This window comes from Coloeus monedula (assembly GCF_965178545.1).
Source record: "Coloeus monedula genome assembly, chromosome: 4".
NCBI lineage: Eukaryota > Metazoa > Chordata > Aves > Passeriformes > Corvidae > Coloeus > Coloeus monedula.
The window spans coordinates 16,568,156-16,592,550 of NC_138784.1; the positions used below are offsets into that span (position 1 = coordinate 16,568,156).

The following is a 24,395-nucleotide window of genomic DNA, read 5'->3' on the forward strand; positions in this document are numbered from 1 at the left end:
GACCATGGGCTTTCATTGTTTCTCTCCCCAAATCCAAACCATCAGGCAGCCACATGACAAGTCAGTTCAATAAGCTGATCCGAAAGACAAAAACTGCCACTCAACTCACTTTTTCAAATAGGTTTTAGAAACCTTAACAGTAAGATTCCTAGAAATAAAAAATAAAATGGTGCATGTTACCCTTATATGTATATATAACTTATATGTATATTTAACAAATAGATAACAATGCTATTTTCAAGAAGACAGATGAAAGAAAATATTCTGTTACTTCATCTCTATTTTGTCTTTCTAAAAATGATTGCTAAATAGGAAGGAGATGACTGTTCAGCAATCTTATGCTGATAATATACCTTTTACTATCAGGCCTTCATATTGAATTTCAAATCACCAGGGATGAGAGCTATTTCTATTAATATACTAAGCAAATAACTCTGAGTAGTAGGCAAGCATTATAGCAAACTTTTCATTTTATCTGTAACAAGGTCTGCAGTTGCTACTTTCAGTCCTAATCTGAGCATAACAAACCCAAAAAAACGATCGTAATTCTTGCCAAAATTAATTAGTGAGCTTGCAAGTTATGCAAATAACAGCTTCTCCTACTCCATCCCAAGAATGCAAAGAAAAGTATGGGGTAGGAAGTCTGTCTGGCAGATTTTAAGGAATTCTGGTTAGTCATTTAATTTAAGCCTATGCTCTCCAAGCAGGAAAGAGATGCCAAGTAGACAATATTTACAGGTCAAAACAATGGAAGCACTAAAGATGTCACTGCCACAACCAAACAGCCACATCTGCCACTTGTTACAGGACAATAATAAAATACTTAATTAGGAATAGAAAGACAAAGTCAGCGTGATAATACTATTGATAGACTCCGTACCATCCCACAGCACAAAAACAGATTAAAGAATGAAGTTTATTTGAAGAAGAATTTAAAATTTGAAATAAATGTAGTGAGCTTTAAAAACCTGGACCTTAAGCCAGACAGATTTCCCCTCCAGCCCCACTCTTCAAAATGCATGCAGTTACACTAAAGAAAACAAAACAGACCAAAAGAAACCACAAAGCAACGTGAGAAAGCTGGTGTTTCCTTCCACTATCTCTTCATCTTACCATGATAAGCATGGTAACAGTTTCAGAATCACGATAAGCTTACAAGGATTTACTTCTGAAATGAAATAATTTTTGAAAAGTGACCAACTTCTATACACTAGATATAGAATTACTACCTTAAATTACAAAAAAGAATACTCAGCATAAAAATATTAGAGGTTTTACTTTTGCCATATTCACTTTGCAAAACAAAATACCTTTTAAAAGGGAGCAACTGATATAAACACAACCCAAAGAACATGCATAACTACACTTAAAAATTATTTTTAAAATAGCAGTTACTCTGTTTTTCTATCTGTAGCAAACATTCCCCTCTCTCAAAATTACCAATTTTCTCCAGAATAAAAAACAAAAACATTTTTTAGATATGTACAGGATATATGCATGTTGGCCCAGCAGCTTACCTAGCTTTAGCACATATTCACTCAAACACATTCCACCAACCAAGTCCTTAAGGACAGAAAAATGACATGTAAGGCCAACTCTCAAAACACCTAAAGATATACTAACTTATTAAATATTGCATCATCCTTCAACACAGATAAGAATCCCAAGAACAACAATGCTGCATGCCATAATATACATAAAACTCTGACCTTTGATTGCTCAGACACATCTGTTCTGGTACTTCCAAAGTCCTAAGAGGCCTTGGTCTACTTATGATTAACCACCAAATTGCACATTAAAAACACTGATGTTCATTACATAGGTTTAGACTTCCCTACTGTAATTCAACCCTACTGCTTTTAAATTATGTAGTATTTCTCTGAAATGAGGTATTGCAATAACCCAAACATGCAGACAGGTATATGATCTATTTTGAATTCCAAAGGGCCTTCCAAAGTTTCAGACTTCCTGCACCTCCTGAGATAAAATTTGAAGTTTGATAGCAATTCTAGTGTTGTTCTTTTTGGAAAACACTTTTAATGGCAATACTCTTGCACATTTTTCCATTGAGAAAGAAAATCAGTATACATAATTTCTTTCTCAAGTAACAGTGCTTTTCACTCCCTCAAAGCACAGAGGTTCAAATAAATAAAATCAGTATATGACATCTTGTCAAAGAAAGCCTAATTCTAAGGAATGGTTTCTGAAAGTAGAAACCTAATAGGAAAAATATGGTCAATGGAACAAAGCTATCAAGTTACAAAATGAAATAGATTCAGTCACAAATACAACAAACTTTCTACTTGCATTGAGAAAGTAGCCACATAGTCAACATAATCATCATGTTACCTAAAAGCTCATTGAAAAAATAGTGATGTACATTATGTGTAAACTAACTCTTCCATTCCATAATATCAGTCCAGTCTGAAAACAAACTGGTATGTTTTTGAAACCCAACACAATTTTTTCCAAGATCTGGATTTTAAGTACAGTAAGTTTAATTTATTGAAATTGTTAGAATGAAGGTAGGAGAGAAGGTCATTACTTTTAGAAAATACTTTGACAACTGAATATTTGGCATAATCAACATGTTCTTATCTCTAATCACTGGTGAAAAGATTGTGTGGAAAGCTGATTTTCTACACAAGCATTTCATATAACTACTAGGAATTTAGGCAGAATGAAGTCAAATGACTGTTCAAACTGAAGTGAAAGAATTAAATGCTCAGAAAATCCAAACAGCTTTATGTGCAAAAATATACAGTGAGATCAAACAACATTTTCACTACAATGTAAGTCTTCTAGGAAGAGACATGCAGTCCAGGTTAACCCATAGTGGAAGCAACCATCATGCATTATGTGTAACAGTTTATGAGAAGTTACTTTTCCTAATGACAATTTCCTGATTGAGCCAAGTTAACATTACTGAAGTGCTTTTGATGTGTTCCTTCTGTTTAGTATCGTCTATTAAGCACATAGCAAATTTCTTCATCCTTCCTATGCCAAAGGAGATTTCTACTTATTCTTCCCAACCAGACTGACTGCATCAAGCTGATTTAAAAGAGTATTTACAATTAATTTTGTTCCTGTCCTTTTAAAATCACTCTTTTACAAAAATGAAGGTCCGAATGAACCTGAATCTTTTCGTCTGAATCTTTTAGTGTAGATTTTGGCAAAATAAGCTGCCTCAAGACAATCAAATAAATAACATATAAAAAAAATACAGCAGACCTCAAAACTAAACAGCTTGTCAGTGAGAGCAGAGAAGAAAAAAAAAAGTATTTTAAAAGCAGCTGTGATAGCTGAAGGCCTTATTTCAGTGTGAAACCATTGAGAGAAACAAGGATGATACCAGCAAGTGAATCATGACACAAGATTTCTAGGAAAGAAAGAAAAATGTACATTGATCTGACATGAAGAAATTCTTTTTAGCACTTTAAAACCAGCAATCTGTGTAAACCTTCACATATGAAGCAAAGCACACTGCTAAGGAATTCAGAAAGATTCTCTATAGCAGTTCAGACTCCTCTTTCTCCATTGATTTTCCCAGCGTGGCCAGACTGACACCCCAAAGAGAAGGAGGAACAATAGTCCAATCTGACTTCAGGCACTGTGTCTTAGTGAAGTTGCAACTGCTTTAAGCCTGTTGAAATAAATGAGAACTATCCTGTTCTTCCCACAATTGATGCAGGAAAAAGGATTAACATTGGATTTCAATTAATTCTAGGAACGCTGGAGTCCCAATTTATCTGACCACAGCCAACATGAATTTCAGTTCTGGTTATAAGGCAGTCTAGAACAGCACTATTAAGTAGTATGGGCCCTAAACAAAGAGAAGAAAACACATTCGTTATTTAAGACAGAGAATAACTTCTTCTGTATACACTAATGACAAAAGTTTTACAGGTGATTAAGAAAGTTCTTCAATTATGTATTTTTATCTCTTCCTCAAGACTCCAAGTCAACAGTTAACTTCTTCCCCCCTAAGATAAAACAGAATCTAGTAAACCGCCCTGACACATAACTGCATCTTATTTAGGTAATTTGCCTTATTTCAATTCCCAGACAGGGTTACTCTAATTGTGCTTATAAGTAAGAAAAAAAAAAAAATCCCAAGCTTACAACAAGTGAAAATTAAGTACTTTAAAATAATACCTTCAAACCAGAGGGTTTAAAGGCAGAACTGACACTCTTGTCTTGATTCTATAAAAACAAAAAAACCCAAACAACAGAAACAACAAAAAAAACAACCCCACCACCACACTACAAAATCTTCAACCATTTAAAACAGCCTCCATACCCATCTTGAAACAGACATCTTAATTGAGTGCCTCTGTGTGTGGTTGTATTCTACCCAAGAACAAACTACTACTAAAATTGCTACCATTATTTCCCCAGCAGAAAAAAAGGAAGAAATATCCTAAGCTCTACAGAGATAACAAAAGGCTGGAAAAGGGAAGTCAGTATACAGGTTAATTAAACGTTCACTCATTCAGGAATGAAGCAACTATGACAACTTTAACACAGCAAATTAAAGCTGCTTATTACATGTCCTTAATTTTATATATATATATATATATAAAATGGAATCACCACCTCTAAGTGTTCAAAAAACATGTGGATATGATGCTTGGGGACATGGATTAGTGGTGAACATGACAGTGTTAGTTTAATGGTTAGACTCAGATAATCTTACGAGATCTTTTCTGACCTTAGCGATTCTATGATATACAGTCTACACATATTTGCCTGCCTCAACTTTTAGGTTCTCAGCTTTTTGTCCTAATCTTCCTCAGCTCCAACTTCCACACAGACTCCTGTCAATTCTCAATAGCCATCTTAATGGAATACTGCGTATTATACGGTTTTAAGATCTACTCGCATCCCAACCAAGTCTTTTGACTGCAAACAACAGGAATTTCAGTTCCATTTCCAGACCAGTTTCCTATTAGGTAGAGCAAGGACCTTTTATACACAGAACAGACATATTAGTTACTTGTTTCAAAGAGAGAAGGCGTTGGAAAGGAAGGAAAAAAGACTGAAATTAATGGAATTATAAACACACACCCTATGAAGAGAAACTGAGGTTCAATCCAAAATGACAAACAAATCTTAGGAAGCAATTACATGACATAGCTTGCATTGATTCAATGGCTTGCAGCCACTGGAAGAGGCAGGTTATTCATTCCCTTCCAAGAAAGCACTCCCACTCCCCTTCCCTGCAGCAGCCCTGGTACTTGCCTGGTTACAAGGCAACCTGTTTTTATTCACTAATCTGACAGAAACTAACCTAGCCAGTCTTTTGCCTGTTTATCAAGTCAGATTACAGCACAGCTGGGCCGCTGTCAGAGGCAATCTATGAGAGAGTGAAGAGGACTATGTAATTCGGAGAGAGGGATACGGGAAGCAGGACTTGCCCCTGGTCAGACCCACAGCTGGGACTTCATTATTCACTAAGACTCAGAACTACTGTGGCCTAACAGATAAACTGCCAACACCTTACCAGTTAAACTGCAGGGAACATCCCTGCCTGCACCTGAAAAACCTCCTTGACTTCAACCACATACCTCACACAACATCAAGAGAGGCGTTACCAAGTCCAAGAGATGGACGCATTGGCACTAAATGTCATATGTGAACCAAGGGTTTCTTAGCACAGCATAAAGACGGTCTTAGTCTGACTTCTTTTAGGCATCCCAGTCCTGCTCTGATGAAGTGTCTAATCAGATCCCTGAGACCAATTATCTGTAGCTCCAGCTACAGGAGTAGCTGAGGCAAGTTCTGGGCAGGTGTATGACATTAGGCTACTACCAATATAATATTTGCCTACAAAACACTCTTTCCAGTAATACATTGAAGTACAACAGTAACTATAAAACAAGTAATCCAAACAGTTTGGAAGCTACACTTCTAAACCAAATCAAACAGTTTTCCATAAAGCAGAAGAAGATCAAAAGCACAAACTTTCAGCTAAATTCCCACCTTCTAATTTGAGAGATGCATGAGGACCACTCTGAAGTGGGAAGATACCTGTGTTTTTTAGAGAGTGATCACAACAAAATCTCACTAATGGTTCTTGCATACTCACTGACTTGCATACTCACAGCACTTCCTGAATTCCATAATTACCTACATCAAAGTCTCACAAAAAACATTTATTATATTATTTTTATGTAACAATTGTCTCTAACATTAATATTAGTTCAACCATCTCTTTTAGGCAATCTGCACTCTAAGCATTTTTAAATTCATCTGGAATTTTTTGGTATGTCTTCAGCAGTTCCATCTCCTTCTTGACAGCTAGAAGTGTTGAATGTTCCTCATCTACAAAGTGCACGGACTGCAGACTCCTACAGAGAGAGTACGAGCTGGTTATTCCGGTTGTCTAATAAAGATGAGTTGTTTAGAAAGATCATGTTGCCTAATAAAGATGAGCTGTTTAAAAAGATTGTGAAGCCTGACAAGTACTATCAGCACTGTTATTTTATGCAATACACAGTCTGCAAAGCTTATGACATCCTGAGTAACACTGTCAGTAGACACCATCAGATCTGTCTTGTTCTCAAGTATCTCAAGTGATAAAAAAGGATTTGGAGTCGAACAACAACAAACCCACAATGACTTCCTGGCCTGAGGGGCAATCATTAGGACACTAATGATTGTTTTTAAACTGTGCCACTTCAATTGAAAAATGATGTCAGGAATGATTTGAAAATAGGACTTTTTTGCTAACAACATTAGGAGATACAGTTTTCTGTCTCCCACATTCTAGCACTAGCAACCAGTATTAGCACAATTTAAAACTCCATTGCTGCAAATCCCTTATTCTTGGGTTACTGTATGTCTGTTTTCTGCTTTTACAGACTGCAGCAACAGCAAACTTGGCTTCAGCCTGCTTCACACACCTTTTAATTGGCTCCTTACACCAAAAACACTTTACCCCCTAACTGGGTTAAAAAATTCTTAACCCAGATTGGTTTAAAGACCTCCTGAAGCCTTCTACTAAGTAGCCTGAACAGTCACAGTAGCATTCAGAAACCCGGCAGCAGTACCTGAAATAAAGCTTTTATTGGCTTCAAAATTAAACTCATGAAATAGTTCTCCTTTAAGAAAAATAAAAAATGAAAAATAAAAATCAAGGACATTTTCCGACTCATCTGCTCCTCAAATGAGTAACTCTTCCTCCAGCCTGCAATATTTTTCAGACACTGCTAGAACTTTTTAGCAAGCTTTTTTATTAAGCTGAATAATTTCTGCATCTTCTAATCACAACACAAAAATATGATGGCTCCTATAGCTTTGAAATACCTTACTTGTATAAGGCAAATAGATTTGCAGTCAATAGCAAGTAGAGACAGATGCTTCATTTCTGAAGAAATCTGAGAGCAAACTGGCTCATCTCTAGCTCACCATGCTCGTTTCAAAAGCAGATGGAGTATCTGATTACATTAACTTCTATTTAAGCTATGATACAAGCAAACTGTTTCAGATACACAGATAATGAGTCTAAATATCAGATGTTACATTGGCTGGCTGGCAGAGCAGTAAGCAGAAAAAGCTCCTTCAATCAACTAGATAATGCCTATAATTTAGAGATCTTTATTGTATTCTCAGCTGCTTATAGAGGTCCAGAGGGGCATGCTGGTCAAAACTGCACCCGTGCAATCCTAACATATCAAGAAGTTACTTTTACACATTATTCTAGCTACAGAAATCTAACTGTTCAATCCTCTTCAGATGGAATTAATGAAGCACAGTAATTTCCAGACCATGTGGAAACTTCAAATAGTGAAGAACAAAGCTAAATAGAGTTTGGGGATTGCATTACATCAGCACTGAATTCTATCTGCATCCATTATTTTTATTCTGGATATAATTTGACATACTGATTTTAATCTAAAATTCTTATGAGTTCAGATCCAGGTTACCAAAACCATTTTTGCTCTATCATATGCTATTTAGAGTCCTCTGAAGTACTTGCAAAAGCACAAATCCACATGTTTTAGTCTAAATTTTATACACAAACACTTTTAGAGGTAACCTTGACTTCACAGTCTGTGCTACTCAGCTCCAGTGCTTTTATACGGGAAAAAGAAGATTTTATCCATATATCAGTATATGTGTAGTGTGCACATATGTAGCTCTTAAAATATCTTCTTCTTCATAGAGGACAAAATTCCCATAACTCAAACGAGAATGTTCAAAGAAATGCACAGGAAAAATATGAAACATGAAGCAGAGGACCTCTTGCAAAAGGTCTCCTGGAAATGAATACTGAATTACTGCTCCTGTAAAAATTACAGGAGACATTATGGTTTACTTATTGTGAAAAACACAAAATTAATTCTTTGGGAGAAAATTTCTGACCTTATCAATATGTGTAACTATCAATGTGTGAAAATTGCCCCGATGGAAGGGGAAAGGTAACAGACATTGCTCACTAATGCCCAATGACAGGACAAATGGCAACGGCCGCAGATCAAAGCACATGAAATCCATCTAAACAGGAGGGGAAAAAAAAGACATTGCAAGAACACAGAAGAAAAGATTCATCTACATATGGCTATTAGGGCAATATCCAGTTAAAGATGCTGGTCCCTAAAGCCTACTTAAATTCAGAAGAAGGCTAACCTCACAAGTACCTACAGTCAGCTAGCACCTCAGCACTTCACTTGAAAATTCCAGAAGCACCCACTATTGTGCTCACCCTGTGCTCCCACCCAGCATGTGCCACGTTCCCTGGCATCTAAGCCAGGAGGCAGGCACAGCTGCCAGACTGTCGAAGTGTTGGGCACTAAAACATTGTTATGAAGGGAGAAGTTATTTTGTTTTTCCAACTGAGATGGCAGCAGTGCTTATTCAGGTTGTGAGAGTTCAAGCCCACACATCTCAGGGGAATGTTCACCTCCAGCTCACTTTTTATGCAAAGATATCCTTTATCTCCCCCACTTAGGACTTCTTACTCTACAGAAAGGTATCCAAGAATTATGGGCCCAGCACAGAATGTAACATGACCCGAACACAAGGGTCTGGTTAAAACTCTCAGACACTGACAAGATTATCTTAAGTCCTGGTCCCTGCTTCTGACATTAGTGAATAAATAGATAATGTGAGCATGAATTACAGCACAACCTTTTCCAAGTCTTAGGATATACTAAAACTTTTTTTTAGTCTTCAGATTTAATAGCACTTCCTACAGGAATATAGTAGTCTATTCCCTGGACTACAAATGTACCTATTTTTCTTTTAAAAAAGGCAGAACTGTCAATTTCTCTAAATATTTCAAGAGCTGGCAAGGACTTGAAATTTGCCTAAGATCTGCATCATACCTGCCAGACTTTTTGGAGTATAAGTAACACTTAACAGGTGTTGCTTTTCTGGCTTGAAAGTGATAATGATGTTTTGGTTTTCTTTACAACCTCCACTAATATTATGTGAGAGTGCCAGAGAGGTTTTTCTTTGATAATTAGCAAAAAGTAGTAAATACTTGACAGAAGAATAATCTTTTCCCAGAAGTGTTTCTTAGATAAAGATTTAGAGGTCAATGATCTCTAAAGAGCCTTTAATGAGTTTGACATATCACTGAATGTGAAGTATAAAGCTTTTCTCACAATTCAATTACAGAAGAAAAGTTTATTTATCAGGGTTTTCTTACATTACATAGCACTGGCTATGAAACTAACTAAAACTAGAAATACTTAAAAAAAAAATAAAAATAAATCAAGCTATTTGAAGAATGAGAATTCCGCAACCTTACAATGTAATTTGTAGTACATCAATTTAAATACACCCAGAGTCAGCTTTCTTTAAAAAGGTATCTTTTTTCTTTTAGCAATTCAAGCCATAGAGTTACATAAGACAACCTCAAACTATGTATTTATCTTCAGAAAATGCAATAAATTAAATTGGACTTGGTGCAGCTGATTCAGGTTAGATTCCATTCAGAGAAAGATACTAGAAGTTACATTTCAAATTTAAATTAATGCTGATCATCGCTCCTTATGTTCTGCACACCATAAAGTAGCTTCCATCCAGTCAAAAACTCAACCATGCATTTGTATCAGCAAGTATCACCAAGCCCACTGGCTCCTTTAGGACTTGGATCTTCCTCACATCACTTCAGAGTGACTGGTCACTGCAACATTTATTTTATGCAACAGATACTTTAGCACAGAGGCTTTTTCCAGTCACAAATTAATGTTCAAACTAAAACTTCACACTCTTGCAGTACAAGTTAATATTCTCCACATAGTCTTTGTTTTGATAACAGTTTTCTTCTGCATTGTCTTTACTTTCTTGATCTCTCTCCATCCAGCTTTTCACCTACAAGACTCTTCTATATGAGGCTGCTTACTCCCTTTGTAGATACCCCATGTGAACAGAAAAATCTTCTGATCTCAGTTCCAATTTTTCAGACACCTGAAAACCATACGTTCCATTCAGTTATTTTGTGTCTGGTACAGTTTTGAAAAGGAAGTATCTACTTTACTCTGATCCTCTTGGCATATAGTCAGTATGTTTCCAACAATGACCATTTAGAGATTTACAGTTTTTCTTCTAAACACATGGCAAGCATATTAAGGGATAGAGCACATTTCCTAACAAAAACCTTGTTCCAAAGTATCATGGTGCAAAAACTTCATAGAATGCTGATGAATTTCTCAAAGGCTCAGAGCAATGTGTATGTAGAAAGATGCTTGTCCAGCTTCCTCAGGTTGGCATAAGAAACAGAATTTTATTTTACTAGGTTAACCAACACATTTATATAAAACATTTATCTGCTACTTCTGTCTCCAAATTCCCTATTAGCGGTACAAGAAAAGAAAGGAAAAAGGAATAACAACCACCCCAGAAAAAAAGAATATTCAAAGCATTTAATAATGTGTCATGAAAATCATGTTAGAGTTTAGTACTGTTGCCCTGGAATGGAAAATTGCAAATAGAGTTTTTACTGCTTCATCAGCTCTATGGTCCACCAGCAACTCCCCGGGAATTTTCCATGCAGTTTGCATTGAGAACTGCCATCGCATAGTGCAGGGATGCATTCACTTCCATTCTCTGCACACGTGTACCAAAAGCAGTAAGGAATGCACTGCAGTTCACTCTTAATCACACGGTGTAAATACACCATGCCTGTTTCATGTAAGTGTAGTCCAGACAAACAAGATGTCTGCTCAAAATCATTTCACTGATCATAATGAAAGGCTTAAGCTTTATTTTTCCCATGTTTTACCACTTTTTCATGATTTTGGCTCATTTCCTTGTCCCAGTCCCCACATAACATCACTATTTTAGACATCAAAGAAAAAAGAGAATTAGACACAGTGCAACCCTATGAAAAACAAAGATTCAGCCAACTAGACAGAAGCACCGACATTCCTATGCTGGGGGGAAGAAAAAAGGCACAAGAGCACTAATGTGCAATAGGCAAACAGGATTGTACAGAAATCTCAGATCTATTCCTTAATGTAAGGAACTATCTTTGGGAAAAGACAACTTGTACACAAGGCATCTTTGTCAGAAGCAAGTAACAGCACCTGGCATTGAGAGTTTGAACACTGGTACCAGTGATACCTTCCTTTCATCTATATACAAGATTTTGTTCTTTCTTATAGTAATAAATCTATTCAGTATCAGAACCAGCTAGGAGTAAAAAGGTTTATTCTTCTCTAAAGTGGAGGGTTTGTGTTTGTTCATTAGACAGCAACTTTATTTCCACAGTCAAATAAGGACCAGGAAACAGAATGTACAGTATATTCTCACTGGCGATGCCAGCTGACACACCAATTCCAAAACCAAAGGGAAACTGGAATCCATCCGCCCTTACCAGTAAAATACAAAGGTCAGGAGGTAACATTTGCAGAAGCACCTAAGAGTTGCACCTTTGCTTCTGCAAATTCTGATCTACTCAAATGATACTCCTAACCCTAGTTAATACCTAAATCCTTCAGTTTCATGATGCTTCAAGCACAAGCCAGCTGACCATGCTGGAAGTGTAAGTAAGGTACAGCCAAGGCATCTGCTTTCACTCAGTTCAATGTTAAATAAGCACTTTTCAGCAAGGACATCAGTCCAATCACTCAATACTACAGCTGTCCCATTCGTTCTTAGCAAGAATAGGAACAGCATTCTAAACTACTTCTGTCATACTCATTCCATCAGAGCAGCACATTTTACTGCAGTGTTAGGAGATGCAAACGGATGCCCCAAGATGTCCTAACTTTAGTTCACACAGGAGAGCACAGCATCAGAGGCAGCAAGTTGCTGCTCACCTTTGCCTCACACTGATGTGTCCTCTGGGCAGACAAATACTGTAGTCAGAACTAAGCTTGAGATTTAAGAGACTACATGTGCACACCAGTTTTCTTGATGTGATTTTGGTTCTCTGTTACATAAGCAATAGAGCACAGAGAAATACCTAGGACAGAGTGGGCTTGAGGCTGTGATATGTCAGCACAGCACACCTTCATGAAATAAGGGACAGCACTATGCTGAGAGGCAGACTGGCAATGTTTGCCTGAGCACAGTGCCTCGTTAGCACAGCTACCTTGCTTTTGGTACTGCTCCTAGACTGCTCCGTACAGCACTCTGCACCTCAGACATGGGCCCAGCAGTAGCCCTGAAAGCCCTATGGTGACTCCCAACACCTCATTTCTCTTGTTCTGCTTGTTCTTGACACCAAGTTTTGCAAGTCAACAGCATGATGTAATCCTTTAGTGGAAAGATCCAAATATTCTTGTTATTGAAACAAAACTAAAAATCAGTATGTTGAGCAAGACAACTAGAAGTTTTATAAGTACTATTGGGTAATAAGACAGCAATTTCTTTGGCTGTTCTTCATTTATCTGATTTGGCCTCTGTTTATTGGCAGTCAAACATCAATATCCCAAAAGAAAAATGTCACCCTCTTTAGAAAATACTGCCTGATAAGTGGCAAGAATGACGGATCAGATGAATCCCATCTCTTCAATATCAAAGATTCCATTTCGCAGAGAGTCACCTTTCCTTGCACTCATTTTCATGAACAGTGCTTTAAGAGCCTTTAAGTGAATAAAGTATTAATGTAAATGGAACAAACACAATTAAATTTATGAAATTAATTTCTCACCCTAGCTGCAATATCAGCTGACAGTTTCAGATGAAAATAAATAGACTTTATACCACAATATATTAAAAATCTAGAACAATCATTCTTACTCCAAATGGCTTTTAAGACAGAATAATGTGGGAGGGTTTAAAAAAAAAAGCTTTCTTGCTTTTGTGGTGAACATCAGCATTTATGCCTGCCTGAGCAACAACGAACTCAGTATTTTCAAAAAGAAACACCAGTTTTGAAGTCTACTTTAGTTAATGCTGAAGTAACGGAGAAAACAGTATTAAATATTAATTCCATTCAAAAGCAGAATTGACCTGAGGAGGGTAACCAGCCACATAAATCCATATTACCACCACACAGCAGACATCTCAAGACAATTCATACTCCACAGATTGTTAGTTCTGTGTAATCATGAGCTAATGTTATAATACATTAGAAAGGACCAAAAAAATGAAAAATAGCTTAGCTTTTTTAAAAGCTCTATATTTCACTAAAATATCTCTGATATGTTGATAATAAAGCAACAGCAATGCTGTTAATTGAGTTTTCATACTTGAGCAATGAGACAAAGGTAAAATTTGAGCATGCTTATGGTTTTAAGTATGTGTATTGTACCTACGTAAATCTTTACTGATTACTGAGAGCTGTTTTGAGACAACGGTATTTTACTTTACAGTGATGCAGGGAAAGTACAAATATTTACATGAAGAGTATTAGTTCATCTTCAACTTGTGCAAACTGTCATGTGAACAGAATGGAGACACTGTATTGTTGCATGATCTTTCAAAAGATGATGCAGAAAGTGCACTGAAACTGCACCGATCATTAAAAAAATCTGCTAATGGATTTGAAAACTATCCACAAAAAGAAAAGCTAGAAACCACAAATGAAGAATGAAAACAAAATAATGTGATTTTTCCCACTGGCAGTTAACAGAGTAATACTCCACTCTGGCCATTTTACTGCCATTGTGTTGTTCTAAGAGAACTCATCATTATCAACAGATCAAGGTAAGTTTAAAGTAAAAATAATATATTTCACATTCTGCACTATAGCACCTAGTAGGTATATACAGAAGTTAAGTGTACCAAGCAGCAGTCACCCAACCAGACTCCTCTTACCTCTCTAGTTTTAGATACAAAAGTCACAGAACAGAGCCTTCTGAAAACATTTGAATTCTTCAGTCAAATCATTTATGTATTAAACATAACAAAGGGAAAGAAGATACTGAAGTACTACATGAGCATCAACAAATGACATTTTGAAATATAAAATCATCATAAATTAACTAGCTAATAAAAAATTCACAGTTAAATTACACAAATACTTACAGTGCTTTCATTTGCACAGTCAAGAATGGCCAAAACAAAAACAATTATACCAAAAATATAGGCTAACTATAATATTACAGAAAATTAGAGGTAGCATTTAAATTACTAAATCTGAACCTCTGTATCTTTTAACTAACACTGAAAAGGTAATAATTAATTTGTACTTTAGAAATTAGAACTATTACCATTTAATAACTGTTTAGAAACTCACTAGAATCTTGTTGGACTTCTAATTAAAAAAGCTGAATTGTGTACCATTCAGTTCTCTTACAGATCTTTATTGGACAGCATGTTTTTTTTCTTGTCCTAGTTACTATATCAGAAGGCATAGGCTAAAACATCTATGTTTCATTCCAGAACAAATGAAAAAAAAAGTACAAAATTACAGATCTCAAGGAAAGGAGTGTTAACTTTCAAAGTACACCTACTTCAAATAAAGCCAGTTCTTCAAGAAAACTATAAAGAGAAAAACTTGCACACAATTCTACACATTTGAAACACAGTTTCAAAAACTGAAGCAATTTGAATACTTGCAACTCTTCAGTGCTTATTATGGTAGAACACATCTAACTTTAATATATATTAATAAGTCTTCCCACTTCACAGATGGGAACCAAGAGGAAAAAAATGGTTTGTCCAAATGATGAATATAAAAGGATTGGAAACAGACACCCAGTTACACAAGTGCTTGTCTAGTATCCTCATTATAACTAGTTTCATTTCAGTTTAACTAAAACTGTTTCAGATTTTGTATTGTTAGAAGAGCTTGAAGTCACTTCCAGTTACTTAATTCTTTGGCAGAGGGTACACAGCTTATTTGACTGAAGTTGAGGCTTCCATCTTCTGAGGAAACATGGCTAAGCCAAGGAAAAGTAAGATTAAACACATTGGCTTTCCCTTGGTCTAAAACACTTCCCTAAGATACACCAAATTGCCACATGAAGAATTTAAGGCTTATACATCACAAAAGCCAGAAAGTCAAGCTTGAGAGTTCTCTGGTGCCAGACCAAAGCCCTATTGACCAGACAAAGATTTGTTGATTCAGTTCAAGCCCCTGAATGTGTCAACTACAAGGCCTTAATTTTCTGTAAAGAGGTCTGCACCAGAAAACATTTGTAAAGGTCTCTCTGCAATCTCCACATTCCCTGACATAAGCATCACCATTGCCTTGTTCTCCAACTCCAAGACAGATACAAGAGCTTCACCTATCCCTGCAAACAGATGATGTTCTGGGGTTGTGCTCCTGCAGCTGCACTGGAAATGCCTTGATTCCCTTGGACCCCACTAGCTGAGCAACTGGGTCTGGGCAGAATCACACATGGTGACTGAGACACAAAAACAAGGCTCTACAAAACTGGGTGAGCTATCAATCCCAAGTGGGCAGTGGGAAAGAAAAATGAGCAACTCTTCTGTCTTCTCCCAGCAGTATCATCTCCAACAACACATTCCTCCAAGTGTTTTGCAACACTCTCGGACTCATCCTAGCCTTTGACGAGCCCACTCAGCTCAGTAACCCAACAAAAAGCTAACCCTGAAAGAGAATGGGTTCTTGTCAGTTTTCTGAGCAGAGTTGATTTACCAATCAGGCAAGCACTGAACCAGCAAAAGAGGAATTATAGTAGCATGCAGCCAGGAGCGGGACAGCCTCTTTCAGCAGCAAAGAGTTGGCGAAGCCCATCGTGCAGAACCTCATGTATAAAGCTCCAAAACAAAGAGCCAATTCGGGAAAAGTAGTCACTATAGCACATGCATTGCCTTCTTAAGGAAAAAGCCTGCCTTCAGAGCACAAATCAGTGCATACTGAGAGACCTGTACCACATAACCTAACAGCTGTAAGAGGGAAACCTTGATTTTACATCGAGATCATATTAAGGAGTGGGTGAGAAGTGTTTCTTCAGACACCAAAGACACGTTTAAATCTATACAATATCAGAAAAAATATGTTCTACGTGAACTTTGCTCAGATGTAACTTTGGCATTGAATTTTTCCTCCATTTGAGGAAAAAAGGCCTCAAGGCATCTGCAGTTTAAATGATAATCTTCAAACAGTACACGAATCACCTTTCTTTTCAAATGATGTTATTAAATGTTTTCTAATAATGACAAAGCTGTAAAAAACATCAAACACCTAATGGCAAAATACCATCAATGAACTGCTCTAGGAAAGGGAAAAGCTGATTCTTTCAAGACTATACATAATACAGAATTAATCCTGAGAACAAGAGCTATCAATTTAAAAACAATTCCATATAAATTTAATCAATCTGACTTTGCTCTACAACAGAAGCATGTACATACATACAGATTAGTGCTGTATTTCCCTTACTGCACTCTAAGCTGCGAAATTAAATATTTATTTCTGTAAACATAAAAAAAATTCTTGGTTTTGAGGGGGAAGACACCAAAGTTGACACCATTACAAAATTTTCAGGTGAAGTGCTAATTTTAAACAAAAAAAAAGGATGCTTTCCCTTTCTATGCCCCATTGCTCTAACTTTGAATAGTAAAACATTCTTTGAATAGTAAAATATTTCCTTTGTTTAAAAAAAAAAAAGACAAACATCTTTTTTAAATGCAAAAAAATACATTAGAAAGGTTGCAGGCATTTCAAAAGGCAAAGATCGTTACTGTAATTGACATGCACACATTTGATAACTTCTTAACCTATTCATCATGGAGGCAAGTTAGAAGTTCACTGTGTTTGCTGAGAAACAAAACATCCCCAGAAAAGTGCTACACAGAAGACTTTGTAGGGGCATCTGCATTTTTAACTCTCAGTTTACTTGACTGACTTCCGCACGCTCCTTTTCAACTAGTATGGTACCAGTGCAGCTTTACATACCCAACCTCCTCAAAAGGCCAATTCTACAGTACTTTACTCCTGAAACATTACAGACAACATCACACTGTGCAGACAAAACCTGAATTATATGCTTAAATTTCAGTTTGTTCTGACCTGTCTGAAATCTAGTCTACAGGAATAAGTCACAGCTACGCAATGCATATTAATCGAGTCAAGTACACGTATCATGGACGGAAAAAAGGACAAAAATTTCAAAGCTGACAATTGGATTTCTACAAATTTCACAAATATATTTCAAGAACAGAGCTGACTTTAAGATCAGTTTAAAAAAAGATATGTAACTTATGCACAGAATACATCACAGCAAAAAACACATACAAGAAAAGATGACAGCATGTAGTTAACCTAATAACTGAGGCGAAGCATCAAAAAACGAAGGAAGGCAGAGACAGCATGAGAAGTATCATAGAATGATACATATCATTTGAAGATGAAACCAAGAAATTACAGAGGTTTCAAGAGGTACGGAACAGATCCAAGAAAAAGTTGAGCACACAGAGCAGTATAAAGGACTTTTTATGCTGCATTCTAGCTAGAGTACATTCTAGACAAGCCAGAAAGCGGGAATCAGCTTAATGTGACATTTTTATTTAAAGCAGAGAAAAAAATGGGGAAAACACAAAAATTATCTAAAATATAAATGGATTTGCCCATCTGAAAGCTTTGACAGTTTGTCACATCTAAAGCTCCGTTAGTCTCTGCACTCTTGCAAGCCGTTCAGGAAGGCGACGAAGCCTCAAACAGTGCGCAGGCACCCGCGTTACGCTCTTTTGTTCACAAGGGGTAATTACACCAGACTGTGGCTGGATGTTAGGCCCACTCAGAGTAACTGAAACCCACAATGCAGGTTCACAGCCTTGCCAGGCACAACAAAACATTTGCTTTAACACAAATATTTGCCAGAAGCAATAAAATGCATATTTCATAGTACTAATACATTGATAACAGCAAACCAAAGTACAAATCATTCAAAGACAGAAAGCACATGAAGAACACAGAGAAAAAAAATATCACATAAAAATTTAAAGGGACTAAGTAACAATCTGCCAGAACAGACTTTGTACTGCCTCCACTGTACTGCTCAGGCATTCTCTTGACTGTACACAGGAAGGCAGCAAAGAGTCCGCAATCCAATAATATGTGCTAGGTATCATGCTAGCACACCACAGTCTGGGTTCATATGTTTCTTAAGACAGAAGACACATTGGTCCCATTCCACAGGCCAGGGGAAAAAAAAGAAAAAATATAAAATCAAGAAAACAGGAAACTACAAATTCCACCAAAAACTTCAAGATTTGAGAGTGTGTGTTTTCTTTTACAAGCTATGTAACAGTCTTCAGATGCTCTTAAAGCAAGGGGAAAGGCACTCCCAGAGCAGACCACAGCTGGCAGGGGGCAACGTGTCTCCCAAAAACCTGTTCCTTAGTCATGGGACTGGGTGAGCATGCAGCTAAATCCCAAAGCAGCATGGCTGTTGCCAGCTCTTGCTGGCCTGCTTGCTTATTTTCCACTCTTAGGGTTTCAGCCTATCAAAGCAGTTCAGTGCTAGCAGGCTTTTTCTACCCATTACATGACAGAGCTCAATCACGGTAACCTGTGTGGAGCTTTTTGCAGGTCAAGATCCAAGAAAGCTACCAAGTGGTCTGTCTCACCTTTGAATCAGGTAATGCTTTCCTCCTCATAACAATTTCAGAAATTTAATTCACCCATACCCCAGTAATACTGATGCACAAAGCTGGCATTTAAGTTAAGCCTGCATGGAACCTGAGCAATTGCCAGGACATTCTGAAAGAGCAACTACACAAACGCAGAAAAAGACTTGGAAGAGAAAGAACCTGTAACTGTACAAACACCTTCAGGCAATGCCTGCACCTTTATTGCAGGCAGTGACCGAGTTCTGACAAACTTGTATTAAGCTGTTGTAACCCAAAAGAGCTGTTGTATGTCTTGCTCTAAACAACAGTACTGGCAAGAGTAGTAGCAGTCTAGTAAAAAATATTAATGAGAGGTTGTTTTTAAGGTACAACAATCCTGCTTTGACAGTTTTTACTGTTTACAGAGCCCTTTTCACACTGTCTATTATACTGCAGTTCGAAGCCCACGGAGAAAGAACAAATCAACTCGACGTACACACGAGTAAACATCTGAAATGCTGCGAACCCTCCTTTCGTCCTAAAACGTGGTAAGAGAACACCCGTGTGTAACAATTACTGTTAAGCAGTACCCAGATACACAACCTACTTTTTGCCGGCGTTTGTCTTTTACCATTTGAGGGGAAGAAACAGGAAAATAAAAGAAGAAAAAAGCAAACCCAAACCACCAGGACCCCGCACCCGGCCCCCGCGGGAGGGTCGGGGCGGCGCTGCGGGCCCTGGCCGGCAGGGGGCGCGGCGCGGGCGGCCGGCGCTGTTGTTGTCGCCGCTCGGGGTATTTAAACGCCGGGCTGTCAATCACGGGCGCCGCGCGCGCCCCGGCGCTCCCCGCACGGCGGGGGCGGCACCGAGCGGCCCCGCAACCCTGGCCCGGCCGAGCCGCTGCCGCCGCTGCCGCGGGCCCCCAACTTGCTCCTTTGTTTAACTGCCCGTGAATCCCCACCGCCGCCGCTTCCTGCCGCTCGCAGCGGCTGCCGACGGGCCTTTTATTATTCACACGCTCGGCTCGCAAATCACACGCGCGGCGGCGGCGGCGGCCGCTCGGGACCAGGCTGGAAACGTCAAAGCGGCGAGCGGTGCGGGGCGACCCTCTTTCTCCTCCTCTGCCGCCCCCCGAACAAAACGCACGGGCAGCCTGGAGCTCGCACCCGGCCGGGGACAACCCCAGCGCCCGCACTTCTCCGCTGGGAGACCGCCCTGTCCCGGGAGAGACCCCCCCGGGTCGCGGGGGGACACGCGACGCCTCCGCACAGTCGGCACAACTTCGGGGTGGCCCCGGCCCCGCCAGCCCCGCATCTGTTGCTCTTTCGTAACCGGCCCCCCCCGCCCGGCCGCCCGGCCCGGCCCGTCCGCCCCCTCGCAGCCGCGGACCCATGTGCCCGGGGACGACCGCCCCCGCCGGCGCCGGCACTGTCCCCGCCGGGAGCGGGGGGGAGTGGGGGGGGGAGAGCCGGACGGGGCGAGCGCCCGCCGCTCCCCCCGTGCTGCCGCCGCGCAGCCATTGTCCCCCCCGGCGGGAGGAGAGAAGGTGACTGCCACCGCCTGTGCCCGGTGTCGCCCGGCCGCCCGCCCCGGCGGCTGCCCCGCCGCGCCGCCCGGCCCCGGCGCGGCTCGCGGCGCCTTACCTGCCGTGGAACCAGTCCTTGCAGATGTCGCACTCGATCATGAAGCGGCTCACGTCGTAGGGTTCGCGGCACACGCAGTACACGGGGGTCGCAGCGGCGGCCGTCGCTCCGGCCATCTTTAAAGAACTCCCTGACTGAGCCGCCCGCCCCGCTCCTCCCCGTCCCGTCCCGTTCCCCCCCCGCCCCGCTCCCTCCGCCGCGGTCGCGGCGGCGCCGCCAATAACAACAGCGCGCGTGCCGGCCCCGCACGCCGCGCGCGCCCCCCGCCGCCGGCAGGCACGCGCACGGGGCGGGCGGCACGGGAGCGAGCGGACAACAGCGCGCGGGGGCGCGCGCACGTGCGTCACCCGGCCCCCGCGGAGGCGGGAGGAGGAGGAGGATGGGGCCGGGGATGGGAGGGGGGCGGGGGGAAGGCCCGCCCCGGCCGCCCCGCCTGGCGACCGTCCCCGCCGCGCCTGCGCCCCGCAGAACACTCCGCGCCCCGCCCCGCGCCGCCCGAAGCGGCGGGGACTGAGCATGCGCGGCGAGGGTCGGGGGCAGAGCGATTCCCCGTCGAGCGCGCGGGGCGGGGCGGGGCGCGCACGTGCCGCCCCTCCCGGGAGGCGGGGCGGGGGGAGGCACGCGCTGGGCCCCCCCCCCCCGCGGTGTCACGCGGGAAGGGGGCGGGGCGGGGGTGCCGCGAGGACACGCGTGGAGGCGGGCGCGGGATGCGGCGCGCGCCGGCCCCCCCCCGTTATGTAACGAGCGCGGCGGCGGCGGCGCTCGGGGCGGCCTGCCCTGCCCTGCCCTGCCCTGCCCTGCCCTGTGCCGGCCCTGCCCTGCCCTGCCCTGTGCCGGCCCTGTGCCGGCCCTGCCCTGCCCTGCCCTGCCCTGCCCTGCCGTGTCCCGGCTGGACACCCCTCTGACGAGCCGGCGGAGTTCGCTCGGAGCAGGGGTCGCGCGGCGCCCGTGCTGCCACCTCTCGCCCCCTCGCCGCCGACCCTGGGCTCAGCCCGGCCGCTGGCGGGGACAGGCCGGCCCTGCTCGGGGCACGGGGACCCACGCAAGTCTCCTCCGTCGGTTCCTGCTGAACTCCCCTTATGTGGTCCAGCAATTGAAGACCCAGCCACGGGGCACAGACAATCAATGACGTAGCATTCGTTTGCTGCACTTTCTGGAAAATGTTTTCTCAAAGCCATCAGGCACAAAGCGAATTCCATACACGGAAAACTAGGGGACGTGCAGTGGTGCTTTCTCTCGGAGCGACATCTGATTTTAGGAAGCCTGGACAAGCCAGTGTTTCCATGCTGCTCAACTCGGTGTTGCAGTGGTTTATTTCTTGTCAAGTTCTCTGCCTACGTGTGAATCACTGTTCCATTCCATGCTATCACCCTTTCTTTCAGGACACAAAAGTAACATTGATGCTTTCATTATGTGTCATCGAGAACAAAAACGTAGCATTTAAAACAGAGTTGTTTTTTTCCTGCAGCCTTTCAAGAACCTATGGAGATTATATTGTATGAGGGAATGGGGAGCCATGTCCTCCACGCTGAATGTACCAATTTAAAAGCGAAACGGTAAATATGTTGAAGTGCATGTTACAGTGATCATAACTGTAATAGACACTGCCTACAGAATTACAGTTTTACAACCCATGGCCTTAACCACCAGTAGCCACAAAAAAGCAAACACTGTAGGTTTGTTTAGCAGAGGGAAGCTCAGAAGTAAATGTTTCCTTTCCAGACTGTTACTGTAAAGCTTGCTAATGTTAACATTTATATAAGACAAGCAACACGAGATGATGATTTGGCAGCAAAATGGACAGCAAAGAAATGTAAAACAAATAAATCCAGCACGCAGACTCTGTGAATGGAGAATGAAACAGAGAAATAAAGGAAGTGTAAAGGGTATCTTCAAAAAACACCAGATTCTCAAACCAAACCCTGACCTATTTAGAAAGTGCACAAGGTTCTGACCTGCAGAACATTATTTGTGGATGTTTCAATACTCTTTAGTTTTCCAACACATCCCAGTATTTCAGCAACTCTAAATGTGGCCACAGACACAGCAGTCCTCTAAAAAGCTGATGTAAAATTTATTAGGGGCAAAAAACACCAGTAAGTTAACAAATGATGATTTCAGAGTTTCAGGAAATAATACATACCAAAAGGCTCTCTCATTAAAAATAGTGTTTCCCTTTATTACTCTGATTCAAAGGCACACCCAGGATGGTAAGGCCTGCAAACTCTTGCAGAAACATAGGCAGTGTAACGACTACCAAGAGAACTGTTCCAGTTAGAGTTGTTATTCTGTGTCTGTGCAACAAAGTGTTGGTGTATGTAGCCACTCTGAAGTCTGAAAATGGACAATTCCTTGCTCCTTAATTGGGTGTTTCTTACATTGTCACATGGTCAGTCTTATCTGGAAGCTGCAGTTACCAGCTGGAGTGATGACTTTATCCAAATTGGCTGTAAAAATGCACACGTGTTGCGTATCAGGAAGTGTCCACAAGCGACAAACCCGTTGAACACCTTGGTAAGGCACATGGGAATAGGGTGGGTATTCCCGGGAGAGATGGGGTGAGGCTGCCAGACATGTGCTACGTGGGGAGGAGACCTGACTGGGCTCAGGGTGAGCGCAGCACTACTGGGTTGGGTGAGGAAGTTTTCTCTTGACACAGAGGAAAGCAGCCCATCAGTGAGAGTGCAAAGAATGAGGAAGCAGGCTGGTCTCAGCACCCTGTGCCCTTCACTGGCCTTGATTATGGAAAAAACTTTTTTTTTTTTTAAAGAGAGTAGTTGTGATCTTAAGCATGCAAAGTAATGCTCACTATTTAATAAGCACTTTGCCTACTGCCACAAGCAATATCGTTTTGCCACTGTGATTTATGTCAGCACAAGGTGTGTTGATGGTTCAGTCTACTGCGGGCACTCCTTAAGCAGGCGGGGAATACCAAGTTCATCTGTTGGAGAAAAAGCAGCATAAGCCAGCTCCACCTCCCTCAGTCTGACCTGCTGTTAACTTTTCTCTTTCCAAGCTTTCTTTCAAAGTTAGAAGTCCAAGCTTCTCACACTAGACTATATTTGAATGTAACACAGCAAAAGTTCAGGAAAGCTGAGGACCGCACACCATAACAATTACAAAACCTCTTTTAATAAGTATTCTTCCCAGAAATACGAGAGCTTTTCTATGACAGTCTTATTAAATGCAGTTCAGAAACAAAAAAAAATCCAATACCTACCTTCAGTGTAAATAAGTGAAGCAAGTTTAAAGGCCAATCCCCAAAAATCTTCAGAAGCAAGCTCATTATTCACAGCAACACAACGACACCTGAAGACACCTGGGGCTGTAGCACTCTCCATTCTTGTCTCCCAACCAGCAAGACACACCAACCTGAAATACAGTCAGCAGACCGCCTTCTAATAGGCAACATAGGGTTCATATGCTCGGCCTCTGGATGAGCTCTGGCTGCCAAAAGCAGGCAAGACAGCAATGACACAGGGCGTGGGAGGGCTGGAGAACCAACTCTAGAGCAGCAGGTAGCTCTGGAAATCCATAGGCTGGAGGAAGAAAGCTGGAGACAGTGGTGAAGAACCAGTGGAAGGGCAGTGAGAAGTAAGAAGACAGGAACAGTGAAGCTTGTTTTAGGAAAGGAGAGTGATCAGTGCCACACACCATGACTCCCTGCTCACTCACTGATGTACAGACACTGTTACAGTCCCCCATGCCCCATTTTGTACCCAGCCTACCATCCCCTTAGCAGCTGAGCAAGCCAGTTAATCCTTCAAGCCATGCCCAAACATAATCCTTCCACCCTAAAATCCACCAAAACATGCTCTGCCATATCAA

The 24,395-nt window shown here is 41.3% G+C and overlaps 1 protein-coding gene across 2 annotated transcripts in view; it reads right to left on the reverse strand.

Moving 5' to 3' along the window:
• Positions 1 to 20,722, reverse strand: part of KDM7A (lysine demethylase 7A) — a 59,705-nt gene extending 38,983 nt beyond the window's left edge. For both annotated transcript variants that reach the window (XM_082280179.1, XM_082280178.1), the window contains exon 1: positions 20,568 to 20,722. In XM_082280179.1, coding sequence (XP_082136305.1) covers positions 20,568 to 20,683 — 116 coding nt within the window. In that variant the 5' untranslated portion in view covers positions 20,684 to 20,722. The remainder of the gene's footprint in view (positions 1 to 20,567) is intronic.
• Between the last annotated feature and the right edge of the window lie 3,673 nt (positions 20,723 to 24,395).